This window comes from Macaca nemestrina, chromosome 5 (assembly GCF_043159975.1).
Source record: "Macaca nemestrina isolate mMacNem1 chromosome 5, mMacNem.hap1, whole genome shotgun sequence".
NCBI classification, from domain to species: Eukaryota; Metazoa; Chordata; class Mammalia; order Primates; family Cercopithecidae; genus Macaca; species Macaca nemestrina.
The window spans coordinates 68,523,717-68,549,390 of record NC_092129.1 but is presented as its reverse complement, the minus strand read 5'-3'; the positions used below and the strand labels follow the sequence as shown (position 1 = coordinate 68,549,390).

The following is a 25,674-nucleotide window of genomic DNA, read 5'->3' as shown; positions in this document are numbered from 1 at the left end:
AGTGCTGGGATTACAGGGATGAGCCATTGTGCCCAGTTGGGATGTTTTAATGTTAGAAACTTGCTTACCTTGCATTTTTAAAGGAATGTGTGATAAGTGCCCTATTCTGCCTCAAGTGATGGCAGAGGATGATTGAGACTGGAGGAAGCCCTGTGGAGTACATACGTGTAAATCATGAAATAGCATCATTTTCCTTGTCTCATCGTATTAAAACGGTGACTAAAAAAAAAAAAAAAAAATCAATAAAATCCCACTAGCAGTGTCCGAGAATCTTTGTTTACCCCCTCCCTATTGTTATGTCATGACACGGAGCCCAGCTGGGGAATTCTGAATACTAGGTTCTAAAACAGGATTTGTCATAAACGAATTGCTTGATCCTGGACATTCACCTCTAAAATAGACACCTGACCTCGGTGTGTGTGTGAGTGTGGTGAAAATCAAATGGGAGGGAAAGTGGGCAAGCACCTGAACAAGGTACAGAGGCGCGCGATGTAGTACTATAATACCATCTATACCAAGGTCTATACTATCCCTGGTAGCCGCCGCCGCGTCCGCCGGGAGGAGGCGCCAGACTGCGCACGCGCGCCCCCGAGCCCGGCCACACCCTCTTCCGCCGCTGCAGCCCAGCGTCCTCGCTCCCGGGGTGTTGCCCCGCGTGCGCCGGAGTCGCTGAGGTAGTCCCCGGCACCGGAAGTGACCCTGGCGGGTTTGTCTTCAAATTCTCGGCGAGCAGAAGCCGCGCCGGCAGGTGGTGGTGACGATTGAACTGGGCAGTACTGGGGCCGTGAGCGGAGAGCAAGGTGGGCTGGACTGGGTCAGGCCCTCCTTCCTCGCTGCCGGGACCTCCACTCGGCCAATACTCTGTGCCTGGCGTTGGGCGGTTTCCCGAGGAGCTTGGGCCGCCGCAGGTGAGTTTTCACTCTGGCGGTGCTCTGGGGACCCCGGATTTTCCAGGGCCGGGCGGGTGAGGGACTCGGGAGGCCCGCAGCGAGAACCCGCAGCGCAACCCTCCGTGAGCCTGCCTACCTGAGGTCTTAGGTCCTTGCTGTTGTCCCCGACAACTTGGCTTAGGTGACAGTCCCCCTACCTGAGGAATCCTGTCCGGCGGGGGACTTTTCGGGGGCTCTTGTCGATCCCGTCTTTTGGTCTGTGTCGTTAGCGAAGTCACCAGCCGAGAGTGTTTAGTCCTTCGCTTTTTTAACTGGTTCTCTCCGGAACCGGTTCACGCCCCCCACCCCGAAACCCTCACAGGTAAAAACCCCGATGGCCATGACATTGGGAGGCAACTCTCCTTAAAATTTGTTAGGTTAGAGTGATATTGTTGGGGATGTTATTTCTTATTTATTCTAGAGCGTGGCGTCCTCTGGAAGGCCTGTGGGCCTTTTGGTTTAGAGTTGGTACCTTTTAGAAAAGTTTTCCCTCGAAACATTAGTTTCATGTAAATGTGATGACAAAGTTAGAGACAGACGTAGATCCTGAAGTGCCTTATGGTGGATAATCTCAAGCTCTTATTTAATCAAAAATAGTTTCCTGCTATAACCGCGAAGGGTCGCTTTTATATTAGTTACTAACTTCCAACAGCACAGTGATGCTCTTTTCTCTTGAAAGCACTAATTTACGGCTTCCTCTTTGAAATTAGACGTTTAGTTATTGCTGAAAACATTCCCGATGTTTTAGAATGGGTGCAGTAGATCTTTGTCACGTAGTCACAATGATAGTCACCTTAGTAGATGTTAAGACAGATTCTTGAAATATTTTTACGGGCTTAAATGTCTCAATATAAAGCCCTGCTTTCTTTTCCAAAGGAGCTGGTTTTTGTTCTTTTTTTTTTTTTTTTTTGTGAGACAGAGTCTTGGTCTGTCGCCAGGCTGGAGTGCAGTGGCGCGACCTCGGCTCACTGCAAGCTCCGCCTCCCGGGTTCAAGGGATTCTCCTGCCTCAGCCTCCCAAGTAGCTGGGACTACAGGCGCGCTCCACCACGCCTGGCAAACTTTTTGTATTTTAGTAGAGATGGGGTTTCACCATCTTGGCCAGGCTGGTCTCGATTTCCTGACCTTGTGATCCGCTTGCCTAGGCCTCCCAAAGTGTTGGGATTACAGGCGTGAGCCCCTGCGCCCGTCCAGTTTTTGTTCTTATACCAAGAAATAGGAGCAAAACTCTGTTTTGTATTAACATTAACAACTTGTGGCCTGTAAATACCTTAAAAAAAAAAAAAAAAAACCACCAAAAACAGGCAGTGCTGATCAACTTTCCAACATTCCTAGACTATGAAAAGCTGTATAAAGCTGCTTTATAGCATTAGTTATTCAAGAAGCGTTTACATTTTTATAGGTTCAGTACTAGGCATGCCATGTAGTCCACAAGGGATTCTCCACCTCATTTTAAACTGGTATCAAGATGCTGACAAATTTTGAGGATTAGAGAATCTTGTTGAATTAACTCTATTAACAACATTGTTGAATTTCTGTTGACAGCAGTTTGGATTTTTTTAGCCACTTGACTGTTTAAAAAAGATAGTATTATCACATAAATATGGTCAGTGTTGATAACATGATAGTAGATTTTGCTTGTGGTGTTTATCGATAAGCTTGAATATGACTTTTAAATTACATTTTAATAATTATACTCACTGATTTGTTTGTTTTGTTTAGGGTAAACTGAAAGTTTACTGTACAAATAGAGTGAACTTTATATGTACTTTTTTCCTGAACAAGTTTCTTTTTGGTATTTTTTTAAAATAGTGGTAACTGTCTTGTGCTTAAGTATTTATCATATGATGATTATAAAGGTAAGAAAAATGTATGCCATGATGTAATTGGTCATGGATCATTCATTTGTTGTGCCTATTCGTAATAATCAGTGGCTGACTGTAAGTTAGCATGTGGTTTCTTTCATATCCCAGACATGAACATTCTGAAAATTGCTTACCAGTGTATTGCCACTTTTGAAGTCACATACACTTGCTTTACTGAAATGCCTTCAGGAAGATGCATGATTGAGTTTCGTGATCTTTTTGTTTCAGGAAGTAAATTTCACAGATAGGTATTTTGAAAACATTTTCAGGCTTCCAACATTGCTGCTGATTTTTTAGTCTGTGTTTAATAATATTCTATGTTTGTCTCCTCTTACTAAGCAAAGGAAAAAAACTAACCTAGAATAAATAAGGTGATATCCCTTCTATTAAACTTCAAGGATTTCAAGGTCTAATTCTGTCTTGTTTTTGTCTTCAGTGCAATTCCTTGCAACTTAGTTGGTGTTCCTTTAATATTTCTTGAATGAATGACCCATGTACGTTATGTTAAAAAAAACTGCAAATAAGTGGAACCCAGCCTGAGTCCTTTAAAAATTAAATGGGTAAGGTATCCTCTTTAGGTGTGAAATAGGCAGGGCCCTGTATTTGTTGTTTAGAGAGAGAATAAGAACCTTAGAACTCAGATATTTGGATATTTTGCCTGTTCTTTTTCAGTTTCTTTGATCACTTCTTTTTCCTAATCCTAGAGGAAGAAAAAAAAAAAAAACTTTCTCTGTGGAGACACAACACTGCATCACATACTATATTTGCTAGAAATTTTGCTGTAAAATTGGGATTTCAGTATTTTAAAAAATTTGATTTTGTCACTTGAGTTAAAATTTCACATTGCATCTTGCTCAGTTTAAGTTAATTTAGTCACTAGCTGACTCATAAATACTCAAGGCATGTAAGCAAAAGGGTGGTTCTGTTAGAATAATGTAAAGGAAAAACTTGCTATGAGATAAAGCAGGCATTGCGTATGGTTATCCTTCTCTCTAATAATCCGTGTAACCAAGAGCCTGAATTTTGGGGCAATCTCATCTTTATAAGTATTCTATTAATGTTGAACCAACAGTTTGTGTTTATAGTTCATAGTGCTTACACTGTGTCAGTCAGCTTTTTTTTCCTTTCTTTTTTTTTTTTTTTTTTTTTTTTTTTTGAGACAGAGTCTCGCTCTGTCGCCCAGGCTGGAGTGCAGTGGAGCGATCTCAGCCCACTGAAACCTCCACCTCCCGGGTTCAAGCGATTCTCCCACCTCAGCCTCCCGAGTAGCTGGGACTACAGGTGCCTGCCACCACACCTGGCTAATTTTTTGTATTTTTAGTATAGATGGGGTTTCACCGTGTTAGCCAGGATGGTCTCAATCTCCTGACCTTGTGATCCGCTGGGATTACAGGCGTGAGCCACCGTGCCCAGCCAGCTTTTTTTTTTTTCAAATAGATTCATTTCTTCAAATATTGCCAGATATTGTGCTAAATAGAGCCAGTTTCTAGTCTTCCTGCAGTAGAATTTTAGCAATGATAAAGATATATTGTTGAAAATTGGGAGAATTTCATAAATTTACAGTTGTAACATTCATTTGAGAAGGGTGGTTTGGGCTTAGAGAGTAATAAGGGGATGCGGAAAATTATTTTCGGCTAACATTTAGTGAACTAAGTGCTTTAATACTATTTTCTGCAAACACATTGTTTCTTTAATAATCAGGGATTTTTCAAGTCATTTGTTAATGTAGCCTTGGATTAGACTTTACATTAATGTTTGTTAGAAAATATCAATTCATTGGCTTCTAAAGAATTTTATCTGACTAGAAAGAGTTCAAAACATGGAACCTTTAAAGAAGGCTTAGAGGGACTTGTATGAGTTTTGGGCCATTGAATCATGGCCTTCAAGAAAAAAACAAGGACCACCTATATGTAAGTAACAACTTAATTTAAATTTATTTTTATTTAATTTAATTTTTTTTTTTTTTTTTTTTTTGAGACAGAGTCTTACTCTCTTACCCAGGCTGGAGCGCAGTGGCATGATCACAGTTCATTGCAGCTTTGACTTCCTGGGCTCAGGTCATCCTCCCACCTCAGCCTCCTGGTAGCTGGGACTACAGGCGCATCCCATCAGACTACAGGAGCGTCCCATCATGGCCAGCTAATTTTTTGTAATTTTTGTAGAGATAGGGTTTCACTATGTTGGCAAGGCTGGTCTCGAACTCCTGGGCTCAAGCGATTCTCCTGTCTTGGCACCCCAAAGTATTAGGATTACAGGCATGAACCACCGTGCCTGACTATTTTAGATTTTTTTAGTGGGAAAATGGGAAGAAAGATCTCCAGGGAGGCTATTATGGAAAAGAGGAAGAGAGGGAATAGACAGGAAAGGCTTGACATCCAAGCTCATCTAGAACAACTGTATACTTTTAGCAGCAGGCCCCAGTTAAACTTTTCTAACACCCTTGACCAGACTAGGTGTCTCTGTAGGGCATGGATGACTTCAGGGCAGAAGTAATCACACAAGAATCAAGCTGTAATCCCAGCTTGGGATGAGCTGAGGATCAAGGATTGTGAACATGCTGAGGGTCAGGAACTGGACAAGGTTACAAACTCTTGGTAGTTACAGCAAAAACCTGGCCAGGCATGGTGGCTCACGCCTATAATCCTAGCACTTTGGGAGGCTAAGGTGGGCTGATTGCTTAAGCCCAGGAGTTCAAGACCAGCCTGGGCAACATGGTGAAATCCCTGTCTCTACAAAACATACCAAAAAAAAAAAATTAACTGGCTGTGGTGGTACACATCTGTGGTCCCAGCTACTCAGGATCAGTTGAGCCCAGAAGATCAAGGCTGTAGTGAGCCATGATGGCGCCACTGCACTTTAGCCTGGGCTACAGAATGAGACCCTGTCTCAAAAAAAAAAAAAAAAAAAAAAGGACACTAGGCAGTATTCAGTCATTGGAAGATTGATTGAGATCTACATTTGAGGCCATGGTTCTAGGTACTAGAGAGACACCAGTAAATAACAGAGAGATATAGTCCTTGGCCTTTAGGATTTTATTAAGATAGAATGTCATCAGTGGTCATGAATCCAGGGAGGCAAGATTTAGGTCATAGGATTTTATTCCTTTTCTTTTGGAGCTCAGATGCCCAGTCTTGAGTTACTCATAGACCTTAGTTCATAGCTATATTGCTTCATAACAGATTATCCCAAAACTTGGTGACTTAAAACAACAGACATTTATTGTCTCTCACTGTTTTCACTGGGTCAGGAATTTGGGCATGACTTAACTGGATACTTTAGATTCAGGGTGTTTCTCAGAGCTGTGGTCAGGTATTGGCCAGGGCTATAGTCATCTCAAGGCTCTAGTGAGGAAGGATTCACTTTAGATCTCACTCACATGGTTGTTGGCAGGATTCAGTTCCTCAGGGGCTGTTGGACCAAGGGCCTCAGTTCCTTACTGGTTGTTGGCCTAGAGCTTCCTTCAGCTCTTTGCCGTGTGAGCCTCTGCCCAGGCAGCTCACTGCGTGGAGCTGGTATTCCATTTGAGTGGGGTCAGCAAGAGACAGCAAACAAGATGGAAGTCATAGTCTAATCTCAGAAATGGTATTATGTTATTTGTTACAAGCACACATTCAAGGGGTAGTAATTATATAAGGGTACAGATGCCAAGAGGCAAAGGTCATTGAGTGCCATCTTAGAGGCTCCCTATGATTATCCATGGATATAAGGCCCTTCTTCTCTTATATTTATTTTTTGTTTCTCTCCTACTTGTCATAAGCAATTTCTCCATTCATATATTTTCCTCCTCACCTTCCATAGACTTTCTAATATATTTAAGGTACTTTCTTGGGTATGTATGCATCCTTTAAAAATGAGTATTTTATATAACATATGTATTTTTAATTTATAAAATGACATTGGGATTTAGATCTTGTTCTATGTCTGAGACTTTTTTTTTCACGCAACCTTGTATTTTGATGATCTATCCATGTTGCTATATGTAAATTTTATTCATTGCTTCTATCTGCTACATGGTACTCTGTGGTCTGTATCCACCATATTTCCCCTAGCAGGGAATAAATAGATTGACGCTACTTGATTTCTCAAAGATTTCTGTCATTAATGTCCAAAACCAAGTTCCTTTATGGATCTGTATGAGACTTTCTCTGGAAGATTTACACAAGAATGGGATTGCTGGGTCATGGGGTGTATATATACATATATATATGTGTGTGTATGTACATATATGTATACATGCATACATAATTTCCCCAAGTACTGCCAGATTGCACTCCAAAATGACTATGCCAGTTTATGCCTGCAAATTGATGTAAAGGTTTCCTTTTTCCCAAATCCTTGCCAATACTTAGTATTATTGCACTTACTTTTGAGTCTGGTGAATAAAAGAGGTCTCTTGGCCGGTCGCATAGGCTCACACCTGTAATCCTAGCACTTTGGGAGGCCCAGGCCGGCAGATCACAAGGTCAAGAGATTGAGACCATCCTGGCCAACATAGTGAAACCCCTTCTCTACTAAAAATACAAAAATTTAGCTGGGTGTGGTGGCGAGCACCTGTAGTCCTAGCTACTTGGGAGGCTGAGGCAGGAGAATTGCTTGAACCTGGGAGGCAGAGGTTGCAGTGAGCCGAGACTACACCAGTGTACTCCAGCCTGGGCAGCAGAGACTCTGTCTCCAAAAAAAAAAAAAATAAAAAATAATAAAAAGAGGTTTCTCATGGCTTCGGTTTGTATTTATTGGTCACTTCTGTCTGTGCTTGTTAGCCATTTGGGTTTCCCTTCTGTGAATTGTCCCTTATACTCTTTCCTCGTTTTCTTGTGAGGTACGTTTGTCCATTAATGTGAGGAATTACAATGATAGATTTTCTGATCTTAAGTCATCCTTGCATTTCTGGGATAAACCCTTCTTTTTTTTTTTTTTTTTTTTTTTTTGAGACGGAGTCTCGCTCTGTCGCCCAGGCTGGAGTGCAGTGGCACGATCTCGGCTCACTGCAAGCTCCGCCTCCCGGGTTCACGCCATTCTCCTGCCTCAGCCTCCCGAGTAGCTGGGACTACAGGCGCCCACAACCGCGCCCGGCTAATTTTTTGTATTTTTAGTAGAGACGGGGTTTCACCGTGGTCTCGATCTCCTGACCTTGTGATCCGCCCCCCTCGGCCTCCCAAAGTGCTGGGATTACAGGCGTGAGCCACCGCGCCCGGCCAACCCTTCTTGATCATGGGGTGTGTGTGTCGATGCATTGTAGGTAAACTAATATTAGGATTTCCATGTTCATAAGTGAAATGGGTCTTGTGTTCTTATTCAATTAATTGAGATGATTTCAGCCTCATAAAAAAGAGTTGCTCAGCTTTTCTCTTGTTTTCTGGATCAACTTTTATGTGGTTGAAATTATTTCTGTTTAGAAGCTCGGTTAAAAAAAACCCCGAGGCCAGACCGGGTGTGGTGGCTCATGCCTATAATCCCAGCACTTTGGAAGGTTGAGGTGGGCAGATCACCTGAGGTCGGGAGTTCAAGACCAGCCTGACCAACATGGAGAAACCCTGTCACTACTAAAAATACAAAATTAGCCAGGCGTGGTGGCGCATGCCTGTAATCCCAGCTACTCGGGAGCCTGAGGCAGGAGAATCGCTTGAACCCGGGAGGTGGAGGTTGCGGTGAGCTGAGATTGTACCACTGCACTCTAGCCTGCGCAACAAGAGCAAAAACTCCGTCTCAAAGAAAAAAAAAAAAACAAAAACAACAACAACAAAAATACAAACCCGAGGCCAGGCGTGGTGGTTCATGCCTGTAATCCCAGCACTTTGGGAGGCCGAGGTAGGCGGATCATGAGGTCAGGAGATCGAGACCAACCTGGCCAACATGGTGAAACCCCATCTCTGCTAAAATACAAAAAATTATCTGGGTGTGGTGGTGCGTGGCTGTAGTCCCAGCCACATGGGAGGCTGAGGCAGGGAAATCACTTGAACCCGGGAAGCGGAGGTTGCAGTGAGCTGAGATTGCGCCACTGCACTCCAGCCTGGCAGCACAGTGAGACTCCGTCTCAAAAAAAAGAAGAAAAACCCAAAAAACAAAAAACCCCACCATACTTACAGAAATCATCTGGACCTGGAGCTTTTTCTTTTCTTTTTTTTTTTTTAATGTTTCCTTGAGACACAGTCTCACTCTGTCTCTGTTGCCCAGGCTGGAGTACAGTGGCACTATCTTGGCTTACTGTAGCTTTGACCTCCCCAGGCTCAGGTAATCCTCCTACCTCAGCCTCCCGAGTAGCTGGGACTACAGGCACACACCACTATGCTCTGCTAATTTTTGTGTTTTTCGTAGAGATGGGGTTTTGCCGTGTTGCCCAGGCGGGTCTTGAACTCCTAAGCTCAAGCAGTCCTCCTGCCTCAGCCTCCCAAAGTGCTGGGATTACAGGCATGAGCCACCGTGCCTGGCTGAGACCACTTTTAAGAGCTGCTGTGTCGACGTCTCTTTTTTCATCAGCTCCTCACTCTATCCAGGTCTAGATTGGCCCTGAAATACTCTGCTCTCTCTGTCTGGTATTGGGCTGGCACTGCTGTTTTTCTGGCTGATGGTGGGATAGGGCTAGAGTGAGCAAAGATTGGCCAGTGCAATGAAAATCAGAAAGGATGCAGCTAGAAAACAAGCTATGAAATACACTTATCTAGATACCCCACTGACACACAAAAGAAGTAAAAAAAAACAGTCTTGTTTTCTTTATACTTATATGTCTTCTCAACTTTACTGTGATCTTTCATGATTTCTTCACCTTTTTAGTCCTCTAGGCTTGAAACTTCATTCATTTTCAACTTTTTCTCCACACAGTGAGTTCCTGAGTAATCTCAGCATTTCTTTCACCACAGTGTTTCTAATTTGTTTCTTTTTATTCCCATAGCCACATCCCTAATCCAAATTATTACTCCCCAAAAGCATGTAAATCTTTCCAGCCTTGAACTTCACCATGTGATTTACAGTTAATAGTCATTGTGAACATTAACAAAGCTCACATTTATCAGGCATCTGCTTCTAATGCTTTATATCCACATCCATATCCATATCCTACTACGTGCATTTTTAAAAATTGCTTTCTTATTTTTTTTTTTATTTTTTGAGACGGAGTCTTGCTCTGTCGCCCAGACTGGAGTGCAGTGGCGCGACCTCAGCTCACTACAAGCTCCGCCTCCTGGGTTTACGCCATTCTCCTGCCCCAGCCTCCTGAGTAGCTGGGACTACAGGCGCCTGCCACCACACCCGGCTAATTTTTTGTATTTTTAGTAGAGACGGGGTTTCACTGCATTAGCCAGGATGGTCTCGATCTCTTGACTTCGTGATCCACCTACCTCGGCCTCCCAAAGTGCTGGGATTACAGGTGTAAGCCACTGTGCCCAGCCAAAAATGTTTTCTCGAGACACAGTCTCACTCTGTCTCTGTTGCCCAGGCTAGAGTACAGTGGCACTATCTCAGCTTACTGTAGCTTTGACCTCCCCAGGCTCAGGTAATCCTCCCATCTCAGCCTCTCGAGTAGGTGGGACTACAGGCGCACACCACCATGCTCTGCTAATTTTTGTATTTTTTGTAGAGATGGGGTTTTGCCATGTTGCCCAGGCTGGTCTTGAACTCCTAGGTTTAAAGGTTGGATTAGGTTCTCATATATAGAAAGTTTCATGGCAGATACTTTATTGAAGACCTACTATTTGTCAAGTAGTATGCTTGGTACTTTTTTTTTTTTTTTTTTTTTTTTTGAGACAGAGTCTCGCTCTGCTGCCCAGGCTGGAGTGCAGTGGCCGGGTCTCAGCTCACTGCAAGCTCCGCCTCCTGGGTTTACCGCATTCTCCTGCCTCAGCCTCCCGAGTAGCTGGGACTACAGGTGCTGCCACCACGCCCAGCTAGTTTTTTGTATTTTTTTAGTAGATACGGGGTTTCACCATGTTAGCCAGGATGGTCTCGATCTCCTGACCTTGTGATCTACCCGTCTCGGCCTCCCAAAGTGCTGGGATTACAGGCTTGAGCCACCGCGCCCGGCCGCTTGGTACTTTAAATAGTCTTTTATTGTTTGTAGCATAACTCCTGAAAGTAGTTGCTATGACAGTTCTACAGATACTAAAACAGGCTTAGAAAAAAGTTTAGGGACTCGACTAAGGTGGCAGAATTACAATTCTAGCCAAGATTTTTCTGACTTCAAAATACATATGCCTTCTGCTAATCCACACTGCTTCAAAAAATGTATCTAATATTCACTATTCATTCTGCAGATGTTTAATAAGATGTGTGTCATTCAAGGATCATATAGTCTCACACCTTTCAGATGCAAATCCTACTGTCAGATAACAGTCTAATAGAGATAAGACATATAGAAACTATAATTTGAAGTAGATAGTGTCTTGGGATGAAAGTCACAGTAAAGTGCAGGGGACTTCAGAGGAGGGAGAGTTTATTTTGAACTGAGGAGTTCAGGGGGTAGACATACTAGGAAAACTGCCTTCTGAGCTGGGCTTTGACAATTGGGAGGGTTTGAATGTGGGAACTTTTTAAAAACAATATTTTAATTGTTTGTTTGTTTCTTTGTTTGTTTGTGTTTTGAGACAGTCTCACTCTGTTGCCAGGCTGGAGTGCTGTGGCGTGATCTTGGCTCACTGCAACCTCCGACTCCCTGGTTCAAGCAATTCTCCTGCCTCAGCCTCCTGAGTAGCTGGGATTACAGGCACGTGCCACCATGCCCAGCTAATTTTTGTATTTTTAGTAGAGACCGAGTTTCACCATGTTGGCCAGGATGGTCTTGATCTCCTGACCTCATGATCCACCCGCCTCAGCCTCCCAAAATGCTGGGATTACAGGCATGAGCCACCGCGCCTGGCCTGTTTGTTTGTTTGTTTGTTTGTTTGAAACAGTCTTGCTCCGTCTCCCAGGCTGGAGTACAGTGATGTGATCTTGACCTATTGCAACCTCTGCTACCCTGGTTCAAGCGATTCTCGTTTCTCAGCCTCCCAAGTAGTTGGGACTATAGGCATGTGCCACCATGCCCAGCTAATTTTTACATTTTAGTAGAGACAGGGTTTCTCCATGTTGGCCAGGCTAGTCTTGAACTCCTGGACTGAAATGAGCTGCCTGCCTTGGCTTCCTAAATAAAATACTTCTTTGAGGCCAGGCACGGTGGCTCATGCCTGTAATCCCAGCACTTTGGGAGACCAAGGTGGCGGGCAGATCACCTGGGAGACCAAGGCAGCAGGCAGATCACCTGAGGTTAGGAGTTCAAGACCAGCCTGGCCAACGTGGTGAAACCCTGTCTCTACAAAAATACAAAAAAAAATTAGCTGAGCATGATGGTGGGTGCCTATAACCCCAACTACTTGGGAGGCTGAGGTGGGAGAATCACTTGAACCCGGGAGGCGAAGGTTGCATTGAGCCGAGATCATGCCATTGCACTCCAGCCTGGGAGACAGAGCGAGACTCCGTCTCAAAAAAAAAGAAAAAACTTTCTTTGAAGGAGTGGAAATAGCATGAGCACACATACAGAAATGGGAAGTGTGGTATGTATGATTGTGAGTTTCTTGAGGGAACACTGGAAAGTATTTTTTAATAACTATACTTATTTTTAAGAGACATGTAAACCTCAAGTGTTTCTTTTTTTCTTCTTTTTAGCTTACAGTTGAGCATGAGTCTTCTTATGATTAGTGAGAATGTAAAATTGGCTCGTGAATATGCATTGCTGGGAAACTATGACTCTGCGATGGTCTATTATCAGGGAGTTCTTGACCAAATGAACAAGTATCTGTACTCAGTCAAAGATACATACCTCCAGCAAAAATGGCAACAGGTGAGAATAATGGCTACTGTGTGTTTTAATGGCTTAAGTACTAGGAAGAGAAAATTTAGATCAGATGTCAATGCTATATGTAGTTACATGTTAAGACTGTATGGCTGGGCACAGTGGCTCATGCCTGTAATCCCAGCACTTGGGGAGGCTGAGGCGGGCAGATCACAAGGTCAGGAGATCGAGACCATCCTGGCTAACACGGTGAAACCCTGTCTTTACTAAAAATACAAAAAATTAGCCAGGTGTGGCGGCGGGTGCCTGTAGTCCCAGCTACTTGGGAGGCCGAGGCAGGAGGATGGTGTGAACCTAGGAGGTGGAGCTTGCAGTGAGCTGAGATCCCACCACTGTACTCCAGCCTGGGCGACAGAGCAAGACTCTGTCTCAAAAAAAAAAAAAAAAGACTGTATGACTACCGAGCACAGTACACAGTGGCTCACTCCTGTAATCCTAACACTTTGGGAAGCCAAAGCAGAAGGATCACTTGAGGCCAGGAGTTCAAGTCCATCCTAGACAACATAGCACGACTTCATCTCTACAAAAATAAAACAATTAGCCAGATGTGGAGGTGCATGCCTGTAGTCCTAGCTACTAGGGAGGATCACTTGAGCCTGGGAGGTTGAGGCTGCAGTGAGCTATGCTTGTACCACTACACTCCAGCCTGGGCAACAGAGCTAGACCTTGTCTCAAAAATAAAAAACAAAACAAAACATAAGTATTTGAGTTATTACACAGATTTCTATATAATATTACTTGAAACTTTATTAATAATCACTTTCACCATCAGCAGTATTATGAGTTCTACTTAACTCTAATTGCTGGAATCTAGTAAGAGAGTTTTTTTGTTTGTTTTTTCTCGAGACAGAGTTTTGCTCTTGTCATCCAGGGTGGAGTGCAGTGGCGCGATCTCGACTCACGGCAACCTTCACCTCCCAGGTTCAAGCCTCCTGAGTAGCTGGGATTACAGGCGCCTGCCTCCACACCCAGCTAATTTTTGTGTTTTTGGTAGAGACGGGGTGTCACCATGTTGGCCAGGCTGGTCTCGAACTCCTGACCTCAGGTAATCTGCCCGCCTTGGCCTCCCAAAATGCTGGGATTACAGGCATGAGCCACTGCGCCCAGCCACGAGTTTCTTAAAAGAATGGTTTTGACATTTTTTGTTCAGATTTTTACTTGGTAAAAATAGAGTAGACTTTATTAAGCCATTGTCGAAACTGTAAATGGCTTGTGAATCTCACAGGCATCATATATATATATTTTTAATTTTTGAGAGAGGTTCTTGCTCTCTTGCCCAGGAGGGAGTGCAGTGGTACGGTCTGCAGCCATGACCTCCCAGGCTCAAACAATCCTCCCATTCAGCCTCCTGAGTGGGAGAAACCACACCACACATGTGCCGCACTGTGACCTGCTAATTTTTAAATTTTTTGGTAGAGATGGGATCTCCCTGTTTCCCAGGCTGGTTTCAAACTCGTAGACTAAAGTGATCCTCCCACCTCAGCCTCCCTGAGTGGTGGGACAGGTGTGAGCCACCACACCCAGCCTCATATTCCTTGTATAACAGAACTTTATAAAGCAGATTATGGTTGAATCCCATTGAGAAATTTCAGTTACTGAGGACCAACAGAAATTTAAAATTGGAAATTGTGTAACTTACAGGTCCAGTGGAGGGTGGCATTTATAACAAGGCTCAACTATGTCACAAGAGGAAAAAAATGTTAAGAAAATAATAGTCTTGCCGGGCGTGGTGGCTCACACCTGTAATCCCAGCACTTTGGGAGGCTGAGGTGAGCTGATCTCCTGAGGTCAGGAGTTCAAGACCAGCCTGACCAACGTGGTGAAACCCCATCTCTACTAAAATACAAAAAAATTAGTTGGGTGTAGTGGCGGGTGCCTGTAATCGCAGCTACTTGGGAGGCTGAGGTGGGAGAATCTCTTGAAGCCAGGAGGTGGAGGTTGTAGTGAGCCGAGATTGTGCCATTGCACTCCAGCCTGGCAACAGAGCGAGGCTCTGCCTCAAAAAAAAAAAAAAAAAAAAAGAAAGTAATAGTCTTTTTGAGCTGATCTTCTAGATAGAATATTATACCTCAGATTTTACTGAGCTGGTTTTTAAATATTGTTCAATATTTGTCCTTAATTTTTTTGAGAGAAATAGCCTATCTCTTTGAACTTAATCTATTTCCCTATATCTGTCCCTCCATATCCTTTACTGTATCCATATAATTACCAGAAGGGGCAAATATTTTATTTTATTAATCTTTTATTTATTTATTTTTTATAGACATGGCATCTCACTATGTTATTCAGGCTGGTCTTTTTTTTTTTTTTTTTTTTTTTTTTGAGACGGAGTCATGCTCTGTCGCCCAGGCTGGAGTGCAGTGGCCGGATCTCAGCTCACTGCAAGCTCCGCCTCCCGGGTTCACGCCATTCTCCTGCCTCAGCCTCCCAAGTAGCTGGGACTACAGGCGCCCGCCACTTCGCCCGGCTAGTTTTTTTTTGTATTTTTTAGTAGAGACGGGGTTTCATCGTGTTAGCCAGGATGGTCTCGATCTCCTGACCTCGTGATCCACCCATCTCGGCCTCCCAAAGTGCTGGGATTACAGGCTTGAGCCACCGCGCCCGGCCTTCAGGCTGGTCTTGAACTCCTGGACTCAAATGATCCTCTTGCCTCAGCCTCACAAAGTGCTAGGATTATAGGCGTGAGTCACCATGCTCGGCCTAGAAAATATTTTATTTCATAAGGAGTCTTAAGGTTGTCAGTGAAGGACTTTCAGACCTTTTGTTGTTGGCCACAACAAAAGGTACTTAGACTTAAGTACCTTTAAACAAAAGCTACTTAAGTCTAAGCTTTTGTTTAAAGGTACTTAAGATTAAATCATTTAAGTTATAAAACAAAACATTATCATCTTAAATTTCATTTCAATATTATATATATAGTTTTTTTTTTACCATTTTCTTTCTTTTTTTTTTTTTTTGTGATGGATTTTCTCACTTGTTGCCCAGGCTGGAGTGCAATGGTGTAGTCTCAGCTCACTGCAGCCTCCACCTCCTGGGTTCAAGTGATTCTCCTGCCTCAGACTCCCGAGTAGCTGGGATTACAGGAGCCTGCCACCACACCCAGCTAATTTTTGTATTTTTAGTAGAGACAGGGTTTCACCTTGTAGCCAGGCTAGTCTTGAACTCCTAACCTCAGGTGATCCGCTTGCCTTGGCCTCCCAAAGTGCTGGGATTGCAAGCATGAGCCACCATGCCCGTCCTACCATTTTCTTATTATGGTAAAATATACATAACACTTTACTGTTTTTTTTTTCTTTTTTTTTGAGATGGAGTCTCACTCTCTTGCCCAGGCTGGAGTGCAGTGGTGCAATCTCTGCTCACTGCAACCTCCGCCTCCCGGGTTCAAGTGATTCTCCTGCCCCAGCCTCCCGAGTAGCTGAAATTATAGGTGTGTGCCACCACACCCAGCTAATTTTTGTGTACTTTCGGTAGAGACAGGGTTTTTGTCATGTTGGCTAGGCTGGTCTGGAACTACTGACTTCAGGTGATCCGCCTGCCTCAGCCTCCCAAAGTACTGAGATTACAGATGTGAGCCACTGCATCCGGCCTCGGCCATTTTTAAGTATACAACTCAGTGGCATTAAATACATATATAATGTACAGCCGTCACCATAGTTTTTAGGCTGAGTTAAGACCCATTACTATAATACAGTTGAATCAAAACTATATATAGGTTTTTGAGGGTTTTTTTGAGGCAGGGTCTCAGGCTGTTGCCCAAGCTGGAGTACAGTGGTGCAGTCATGGCTCACTGCAGCCTTAACTTCCCAGGCTCAAGCAATCCTCCCATCCAGCCTCCGGAGCAGCTGGGACCACAGGCACAAACCAACATGTCTGGTTTATTATTATTATTTTTTTTAGAGATGGGGTATTGCCATGTTGCCCAGGCTTAGTTTTTAAATTGCATCAAGATTCCTTTTCTCTTTTATTTTTGAGTTGGAGCCTTACTCTCAAAACTAGGGCCATTTCACTACATTCCAGACTGGATGACAGAACGAAACCCTATCTCTAAAAAATATTAAAAAAAAAAAAAAAAAAGACTGCTTTTAAAAAAATACCTTCATTGCATATGAATTGAGACCTTTTTAGTCTGTAGGTTGTGACCCATTAGTCGTAAAATTAGTATATTCTGATCAGTGTTGTTTTCGTTTTTTAGAAATTATTTACTGATAGATAATAGTTGTACATATCTTGGGCATACGCATTATATTTTGTTTCCTATATACAATATTTAATTATCAAATCAGGGTAATTGGGATTATTCAGCATTTACAAAGTTAATTAAATAGCATAAAAGTTATCAAAGTAGGGCTGGGCATGGTGGCTGACGCCTGTAATCCCAGCACTTTGGGAGGCTGAGGTGGGAGGATGGCTTGAACCCGGGAGTTTGAGGTTATGGTGAGCTATGATCGTGCCACTGCAGTACAGCCTGGGCAACAGAATGAAACCTTGTCTCTAAGAAATAACAATAAAGTTTGACAAAAATGAAACTTTCACAAGTTGTGCTTTGATGTTTTTTTTTTTTCCCCTTGGGCTCAAGCAATTCTCTCACCTCAGCCTCTCAAGTAGGCAGGACTACAGGCATGGGCCACCATGCCCAGCTAATTATTCTTGTAGAACTTTAAAGTTATGCCTGACTTTTCAGTTTGTTATTCAATTTGTTTTGTTTTGTTTTATTTTTTTGAGATGGAGTCTCGCTCTGTTGCCCAGGCTGGAGTAATGGCATGATCTCAGCTCACTGCAACCTCTGCCTTGTGGGTTCAAGCAATTTTCCTGCCTCAGCCTCCCAAGTAGCTGGGATTCCAGGTGCCCGCCACCACACTCAGCTAATTTTTTTTTTTTTTAGTAGAGGTGGGGTTTCACCATTTTGGCCAGGCTGGTCTTGAACGCCTGACCTCGGGTGATCTGCCTCCTTGGCCTCCCAAAGTGTTGAGATTACAGGTGTGAGCCACTGTGCCCAGCCTATTATGCAACTTATTTATTTATTTATTTATTTATTTATTTATTTATTTGAGCCAAAGTTTCACTCTTGTTGCCCAGGCTGGAGTGCAATGGCGTGATCTCCAGCTCACCACAACCTCCGCCTCCGGGGTTCAAACAATTCTCCTGCCTCAGCCTCCCGAGTAGCTGGGATTACATACATGTGCCAGCATACCCGGCTATGCAATTTAAATAAGAATGTAAATTAGTAGTATTATTTAATTAGCCTGGATTTTTTTTTGAGACAGAGTCTTGCTGTGTTGCCCAGGCTGGAGTGCAGTGGCGCAATCTTGGCTCTCTGCAACCTCCACCTCCTGGGCTCAAGCAATTCTCCTGCCTCAGTCTCCCAAGTAGCTGGGACTATAGGCGCTTGCCCCATGCCCGGCTAATTTTTTGCATTTTTAGTAGAGATGGGGTTTTACCATATTGGCCAGGCTTGTCTCAAACTCCTGAGCTCAAGTGATCCGTCCGCCTCAGTTTCCTAAAGTGCTGGGATTACAGGCATGAGCCACCATGCCTAGCCTATCCTGGATGTTTAATTCATTTTATCAGAATTAGTTTTGCAATTGAGGGCCCGGCACAGTGGCTCATGCCTAGGCGGGTGGATCACGAGGTCAGGAAATCAGGACCTTCCTGGCTAACATGGTGAAACCCTGTCTCTACTAAAAATTCAAAAAATTAGCCGGGCGTGGTGGCAGGCGCCTGTAGTCCCAGCTACTCAGGAGGCTGAGGCAGGAGAATGGCGTGAACTTGGGAGGAGGAGCTTGCAGTGAGCAGAGGAGTGATCACGCCACTGCACTGGTGACAGAGCGAGACTCTATCTCCAAAAAAAAAAAAAAATTTGCAGTTGAAAACATAAATTTAATGAACTGTTTTTAAAATTTCGATAGAATATTTTGATGTGGTTTACTGGATATCTGATATCAAAATGGAGTTTTCTAACATCTCTAATAAATGGCCCTCATTTAATTTTGACAGTGATATATTATAGAAATTTAAAGATGCTTCTTCTTCTTTGAAATCAGGTTTGGCAGGAAATAAATGTGGAAGCTAAACATGTTAAAGATATCATGAAAACACTAGAGAGCTTTAAACTAGACAGCACTCCCTTGAAGGCAGCACAGCATGACCTTCCAGCTTCTGAGGGAGAAGTCTGGTCCATGCCTGTACCTGTTGAACGAAGGTAAGTGGAGACCTTTTAAGAAACCAGTTAGCCCAAGAAGCTTATAGCATTGATTATATCTAGGAGGAGGATGGGGTGGCTGAGAGACAGGAATGGGAGGGAGTTTTCTTTACTGAATGTTCACTCTTTTATAACTCACTGGTCTTGAACCTTGTGCCTTTTTGACCTATTTCAAAAAATAAGATTTCGGTAGGAATAATTTAAAGATATGCTTTTGTGAATGACCTTAAAGTGGTAGAGACAGTGTTATCTTGTGGAAGGAGAATGGGGTTAGGAATTGAAATATTCAGGCTCTGTGTCTGTCTTTGCCACTCTCTGTAGCTTTGGGAAAATAATAGAACCTTTCTAGGCCTCAGATTTTTCTTTTTTTTTCTTTTTTTTGTTTTTTTAGACGGAGTCTTACACTGTCAGGAGACTGGAGTGCAGTGTTGCGATCTCAGCTCACTGCAACCTCCGCCTCCCGGGTTCAAGCGACTCCCCTGCCTCAGCCTCCTGAGCAGCTGGGACTACAGGCATGCATCACCATGCCTGGCTAATTTTTTTGTATTTTAGTAGAGACGGGGTTTCACCATGTTGGCCAGGCTGGTCTTGATCTCCTCACCTCGTGATTCGCCTGGCCTCAGCCTCCCAAAGTGCTGGGATTACAGGCCTGAGCCACCGTGCCCGGCCAGGCCTCAGATTTTTCTTATGCAAAGAGAGGAAGTTAGACTAACAGTGGTTCTCAAACAGGAATCACAGAATATTTCTTTTCATCAAGCTGTAACACTGCTAAAATAAAAAAAAAAAACAAAGGGCTTTTTAATTCATAGAGAACAGTAAAAATAAAATGTTCTGAATTTTAGGGTTTTCTCTGGCTTTTTTTCCCCCAACTTCCTACTACCAAGTGCCAGCAAAGGAACAACTAGTGATGCTGATATTTACTGAGGTACTGTAACTAGCCAATCATGCATAGTTTTACTGCATGTTTTTTAACTGACAAATGTGCAGGTGGATGTTATCTACTTCATTCACATGATAGATTTTCTAATTTGTATTATAGATTTAAATATTGACTGTGTCATGCCTTTCTAGAAAGAACACTTATGACTTCCCGGGTTCATTGCCCGTTAACCTTGCATTAAGATGTTGCCCAGATGGTTTTCAGTTTTAACATTTTGTCATTGCAACTCTGATTTCTTGTTTTTTTTTTTTTTTTTTTAAGACTAGTTAAGTGCAGTAGTGAGAAGGTGGGGAAGAGTAGAACAAAGAGTTTGATCTGTAACTGACTGTGAACAATCAATTGAGATAACTCACTGCCTTTGAACCAGGCTTGGTTGTATTTTATTTTATTTTATTTTATTTTATTTTATTTTATTTTATTTTATTTATTTATTTTTTGAGACGGAGTCTCACTCTGTCTCCCGGGCTGGAGTGCAGTGGCATGATCTCAGCTCACTGCAACCTCTGCCTCCTGGGTTCAAGCAAGTCTCCTGCCTCAACTCCCCAAGTAGCTGGAATTACAGGCGCCCGCCACCACACCCAACTAATTTTTTGTATTTTTAGTAGAGATGGGGTTTCACCATGTTGGCCAGGCAGGTCTCAAACTCCTGACCTCGTGATTCGCCCACCTTGGCCTCCCAAAGTGCTGGGATTACAGGCGTGAGCCCCTACACCCGGCCTGGTTGTATTTTATAATATAGGTGCTGGATTATACATCCACAGTGTTCTGAACTATTTTAAGCTATAAGTGTTATTTTATTTATTTGTTACAATAAGCCTTCCAAATAAGTCATATTTTCCCCATATTTCAGATAAGACAGCTGAGGTACAATAAGGTTGAGTAACTTTTCCCCACTATCACAAAACCAATAACTGGTAGAGCTAGGATTTGAACCTATACATATTGTGTTTTATAATAATGATTACAAAGCTGGCACTCTCTGCTATAGCAGTCCTAACAATCTCTAATTAAAAATGTGGATTTAGGGACATCACTCCCAGAGAGTCTGATACAGTAGACAGCAGGTAGAACTCAGGAATCCACAGGTGATTCTGATGTAGGTGGTCGCTAGGTCACATTTTGAGAAGACCCATACCTTCATGTTCTTGACATTTAAAATCAATTGATGAGTATTGATTATTTCTTAGCCACTTTTTTTATTTTTATTTTTTTGAGACGGAGTCTTGCTCTCTCGCCCAGGCTAGAGTGCAGTGGCACGATCTTGGGTCACTGCAACCTCCACCTCCTGGTTCAAGCAATTCTTCTGTCTCTGCCTCCCAAGTAGCTGGAATTACAGGCATGTGCCACCACGCTGGCTAATTTTTGTATTTTTAGTAGAGTTGGGGTTTCACCATGTTGGCCAGGCTGGTCTTGAACTCCTGACCTCAGGTGTCCACCCGCCGTGGCCTCCCAAAGTGCTGGGATTACAAGCGTGAGCCACCACACCCAGCTGCCACTTTTATTTTCTTAATCTTCACATAAAAGGACTGTACTAGTGTTCTGTTACTGACTCCTGATATCCTTTGGCGATTTGCTAAATTTTTCCCATGCCTCATAAGCACTTTCACGTAATTACATTTTCTGTTATATTACATAATAGTTCACTAAAACACAGTAACTCATTAAAGAAAAATAGAAAAATTCATAGAAGTAGGGGGAAAATCACACAGTCATCCTAGTTTGTTTTCTTCAGTTCTTTTATGCATTATTTTCATAGTTGTTGTTGTGCTATATCCATAATTTACAACATTGTACCCTCTTTTAAGAAAAATCCTAATAATAGTCAACAATCATTGCATATTACTGTGTGCCAGGTACTGTGTTTGTTGTTTTACATGTATTATTTAATTCTCAAAACCACCTTAGAAGGTAGGTACTAATTTTTTTAGCCCCAATTTCTGATGAGGATAAGCTAAGATAGATTAAATAATTTGCTCTTCATATTTTAAACATTTATGATTTATAAACCATGTCAGATCTTTTTCCCTGCAGTTTTTTAAGAGTTATTTGCCACTGTTCTGACTGGTATGTAACCTATATAATTAACCATGCTCTTAGTGTTTTTTCCTGCTTTTTTCATTATTATAAATAAAGTTGCAGTGAATAGTTGTGAGTAAAAATTTTTCCACATTTATAATGTTTTCCCCTAATTTCAGAAGTAGAACTAATAGATGAGTCAAGTTGTGTTTTTGCTTTTGTCTGTTAATTTGTTTTATTCTTATTTACTTGCTCTTTTCTTTTCTCCTTCTGGAGAATCATCACTTGGGTCTTGTATTAGTCTGCTTGGGCTACCATAACAAAATACCATACACTGGGTGGCTTAAACACAGAACTTTGCTTATCACACTTCTGGAGGCTGGGAAGTCCAAGATCAAGATGTGGCCAATTTGGTTTCAGGTGAGGGCTCTCTTCCTGAGCAGACAGCCACTGTCTCTCTGTGTGCTCACATGGCAGAGAGAGTGAGTGAGCTCTTTGGTGTCTTTTATAAGGACATTAATCATGTCACATCAGGGACTCTTACTTCCTTACTCCTAATAGTCATATTGGGCATTGGGGCTTTAACATATGAATTTTGGGGAGGACACAAACATTCAACCTCTAACAGTACTATAACTCTTCTCAGTTATTGGTAAGATCTTTCCAACAAATAGATGTTCCCAGTGGGAAATCAGTTGATTCTGAATTTAGTGAAGTATTTGGTCACCTCAGTCTCACAAGCAGAGAGGCAGGATTTCCTCTGAGGGGTGGTGGGAAGTTAAGCCCTAAATTTGGCTGTTCCTTCTTATTTTTTCTTGCTTTCTTCAGTATCGTTTTCTGTTCCTGATTTTGAATGCTCTAGATTACTGTTAAGTTTTCCTTTTTGACTTTATTTGTGGCATCTGTTTCTTCCTGTAATTTATTTGTTTCCTTAACTGGATCTTTTAAGATTCTTTTTATTTTTCTATTAGTCTTCATTTGTACTCACGCTTAAGAGAGTTTTTTGTTTTGTTTTTTTTTTTGAGACGGAGTCTTGCTCTGTTGCCCAGGCTGGAGTGCAGTGGCACAATCTCGACTCACTGCAACCTCTGCCTCCCAGGTTCAAGCGATTCTTCTGCCTCAGCCTTCCATGTAGCTGGGACTACAGATGTGTGCCACCACGCCTGGCTAATTTTTGTATTATTAGTAGAGACGGGGTTTCACCAGTTGGCCAGGCTGGTTTCGAACTCCTGACCTCGTGATCCGCCCACCTCTGCCTCCCAAAGTGCTGGGATGACAGGCATGAGCCACTGGTACCTGGCCGAGAGTCATTCTTTCTTCACCTATGTTGGTGATTCTAACCTTATCATCACCTAAATTTTAGTACCATTAAAGAACAGATTCAACTGATCCAGTATTCGCTTCTAGAACGGTACACAAAAAATTGAGTACATGGAGGTTTCTTGAAGCCTTATGTAGAAAAAGTTAGACATAGCTTAAATGCCACTAGATGTGATTCTTTTCTTTTTTTTTTTTTTTTTGAGACGGAGTCTTGCTCTGTGCCCCAGGCTGGAGTGCAGTGGCGCGATCTCGGCTCACTGCAAGCTCCGCCCCCCCGGGTTCACACCATTCTCCTGCCTCAGCCTCCCGAGTAGCTGGGACTACAGGCGCCTGCCACCTCGCCCGGCTAATTTTCTTGTATTTTTAGTAGAGACGGGGTTTCACCGTGTTAGCCAGGATGGTCTCGATCTCCTGACCTCGTGATCCGCCCGTCTCGGCCTCCCAAAGTACTAGGATTACAGGCTTGAGCCACTGCGCCCGGCCGATGTGATTCTTTTCAAATGTCTTTTAACAGTCAGCTGATGCCCCTAAGATATCTTCCCATCTCACAGAATAAAACCCAGAGTTTTCATGTCTTTCAAGCTCTATGAGACCTGGTTCCCCGCAGCCTCTGGGACCTAAGTTCTTACAGCTCTCTCCCTCAGGCACTGTGCTGTGGCCTTGAATGAGCCAAGGCCACAAATGCTTCACTCCTTTCACCTGCCTTTCCCTGAGCTCCAGTGCTGAATGGCCTGTTCCCTTCTTTCATTTAGCTCTCTACCTAATTGTCACCTCAGAAAGTCTGTCTCTGACTACACCACCTAAAAACCATCCTGCGTGATCCCGTAGCCCCTTGCCCCTCTTTTTTGTTTTTGAAACAGAGTCTTGCTCTGTCACCCAGGCTGGAGTGCAGTAGTGCATCTCAGCTCACTGTAGCCTCCACCTCTTGGGTCCAAGCAATTCTCATGCCTCAGCCTCCTGAGTAGCTGGAATAATTACCCAGCTAATTTTTTTTTTTTTTTTGAGATGGAGTCTCACTCTGTCATCTAGGCTGGAATGCAGTGGTGTAATCTTGGCTCACTGCAACCTCCGTCTCCCAGGTTCAAGCGATTCTCCTGCCTTAGCCTCCCAAGTAACTGGGATTACAGGCATGTACCACCATGCCCAGCTCATTTTCTTGTATTTTTAGTAGAGACAGGATTTCACCATGTTTTCCAGGCTGGTCTCGAACTCCTGATCTCAAGTGATCCGTCCGCCTGGTCTTGAACTCCTGACCTCAAGTGATCTGCCTGCCTTGGCCTCCCAAAGTGCTGGGATTTCATGCGTGAGCCACCATGGCCAGCCAAATTTTTGTATTTTTGGTAGAGATGGGGTTTCTCCATGTTGGCCAGTCTGATCTCAAACTCCTGACCTCAAGTGATCCACCTGCCTCAGCCTCCCAAAGTGCTGGGATTACAGGCATGAGCCACCATGCCTGGCCCCCTTCTTTATTCTTCTTGATAGCACTTAATATTACCTGGTACTGTTTGATGCACCCCTCATACACACACATACACACACACACGTATGTAAGTCTATGACAGTAAGGGTTTTTGTTGAAATTATTATTATTATTTTTTAAGATGGAGTCTCACTCTGTTGCCCAGGCTGGAGTGCAGTGGCATGACCTCGGCTCACTGCAACCTCCGCCTCCCGGATTCAGGCGATTCTTCTGCCTCAGCTTTCCAAGTAGCTGGGATTACAGGTGCCTGCCACCACACCAGGCTAATTTTTGTATTTTTAGTAGTGACCAGGTTTCACCATGTTGGCCAGGCTGGTCTTGAACTCCTGACTTCAGGTGATCCACCTGCCTTGGCCTCCGAAAGTACTGGAATTACAGGCGTGAGCCACTGCACCTGGCCTGAAATTATTTTTACATTGTTTTTTGAATGACTGAATGGCTAGCAATAAGAAGTAGATGAAATGGCACATTTTATGTAATTGACTACCATCCAGTCATTTATGAGGTTTTGTTATTGGAAATGTCTCAAAGAATAATAAGGAGAGAAAAGTACAAGAGTGTATGTGTGTATAATGGTTCTGATTTTGTTTAAATGAAAGATAACTACAAGAAATAGACTAATATGTTAATTGGTTAATTCTGGATTAACAGTGGAGTTAATCCAGAGTTACAGGCAACTTTTTAATTCTTTATATAGTTGTCTCTCATTATCTGTGGAGAATTGGTTCTAGGACCCTCACAGATACCAAAATCCATGGATACTCAAGTCCCTTATATAAGATGGTGTATATTTGTTTATATTGAGATGGTGTATTGCTCTGTTGCCCAGGCTGGAGTGCAGTGGTGTGATCTTGGCTCACTGCAATCTCTGCCTCCTGGTTCAAGCAGTTCTCCTGCCTCAGCCTCCCAAGTAGTTGGGACTACAGGCCTGTGCCACCATGTCCAGCTCATTTTTTTTTTTTTCCTGAGACGGAGTCTTACTCTGTCGTCCAGACTGAAATGCAGTGGTGCAATCTTGGCTGACTGCAACCTCCGCCTCCCGGGTTCAACCAATTCTCCTGCCTCAGCCTCCCGAGTAGCTGGGATTACAGGCGCATGCCACCACA

The 25,674-nt window shown here is 43.2% G+C and overlaps 1 protein-coding gene and 1 long non-coding RNA gene across 7 annotated transcripts in view; one reads left to right on the top strand and one right to left on the bottom strand.

Annotated features, from left to right (window-relative positions):
* Positions 1-592, bottom strand: part of LOC139363326 (uncharacterized) — a 29,528-nt gene extending 28,936 nt beyond the window's left edge. For 2 of the 3 annotated variants that reach the window (XR_011623445.1, XR_011623447.1), the window contains exon 1: positions 69-274. This is a non-coding gene — a long non-coding RNA (uncharacterized lncRNA). Of the gene's footprint in view, positions 1-68; positions 275-465 lie in introns of those variants that run through there. The other variant, XR_011623446.1, reaches the window with a different exon arrangement.
* LOC105489005 (katanin catalytic subunit A1) overlaps positions 334-25,674 on the top strand; it is a 68,164-nt gene continuing 42,823 nt past the window's right edge. Inside the window, exons 1-3 of one of the 4 annotated variants that reach the window (XM_071096590.1) lie at positions 334-413; positions 12,427-12,601; positions 18,655-18,812. In XM_071096590.1, the coding sequence (XP_070952691.1) occupies positions 12,440-12,601; positions 18,655-18,812 (320 nt within the window). In that variant the 5' untranslated portion in view covers positions 334-413; positions 12,427-12,439. Of the gene's footprint in view, positions 422-662; positions 909-12,426; positions 12,602-18,654; positions 18,813-25,674 lie in introns of those variants that run through there. The other 3 variants (XM_071096591.1, XM_071096589.1, XM_071096592.1) reach the window with 3 other exon arrangements.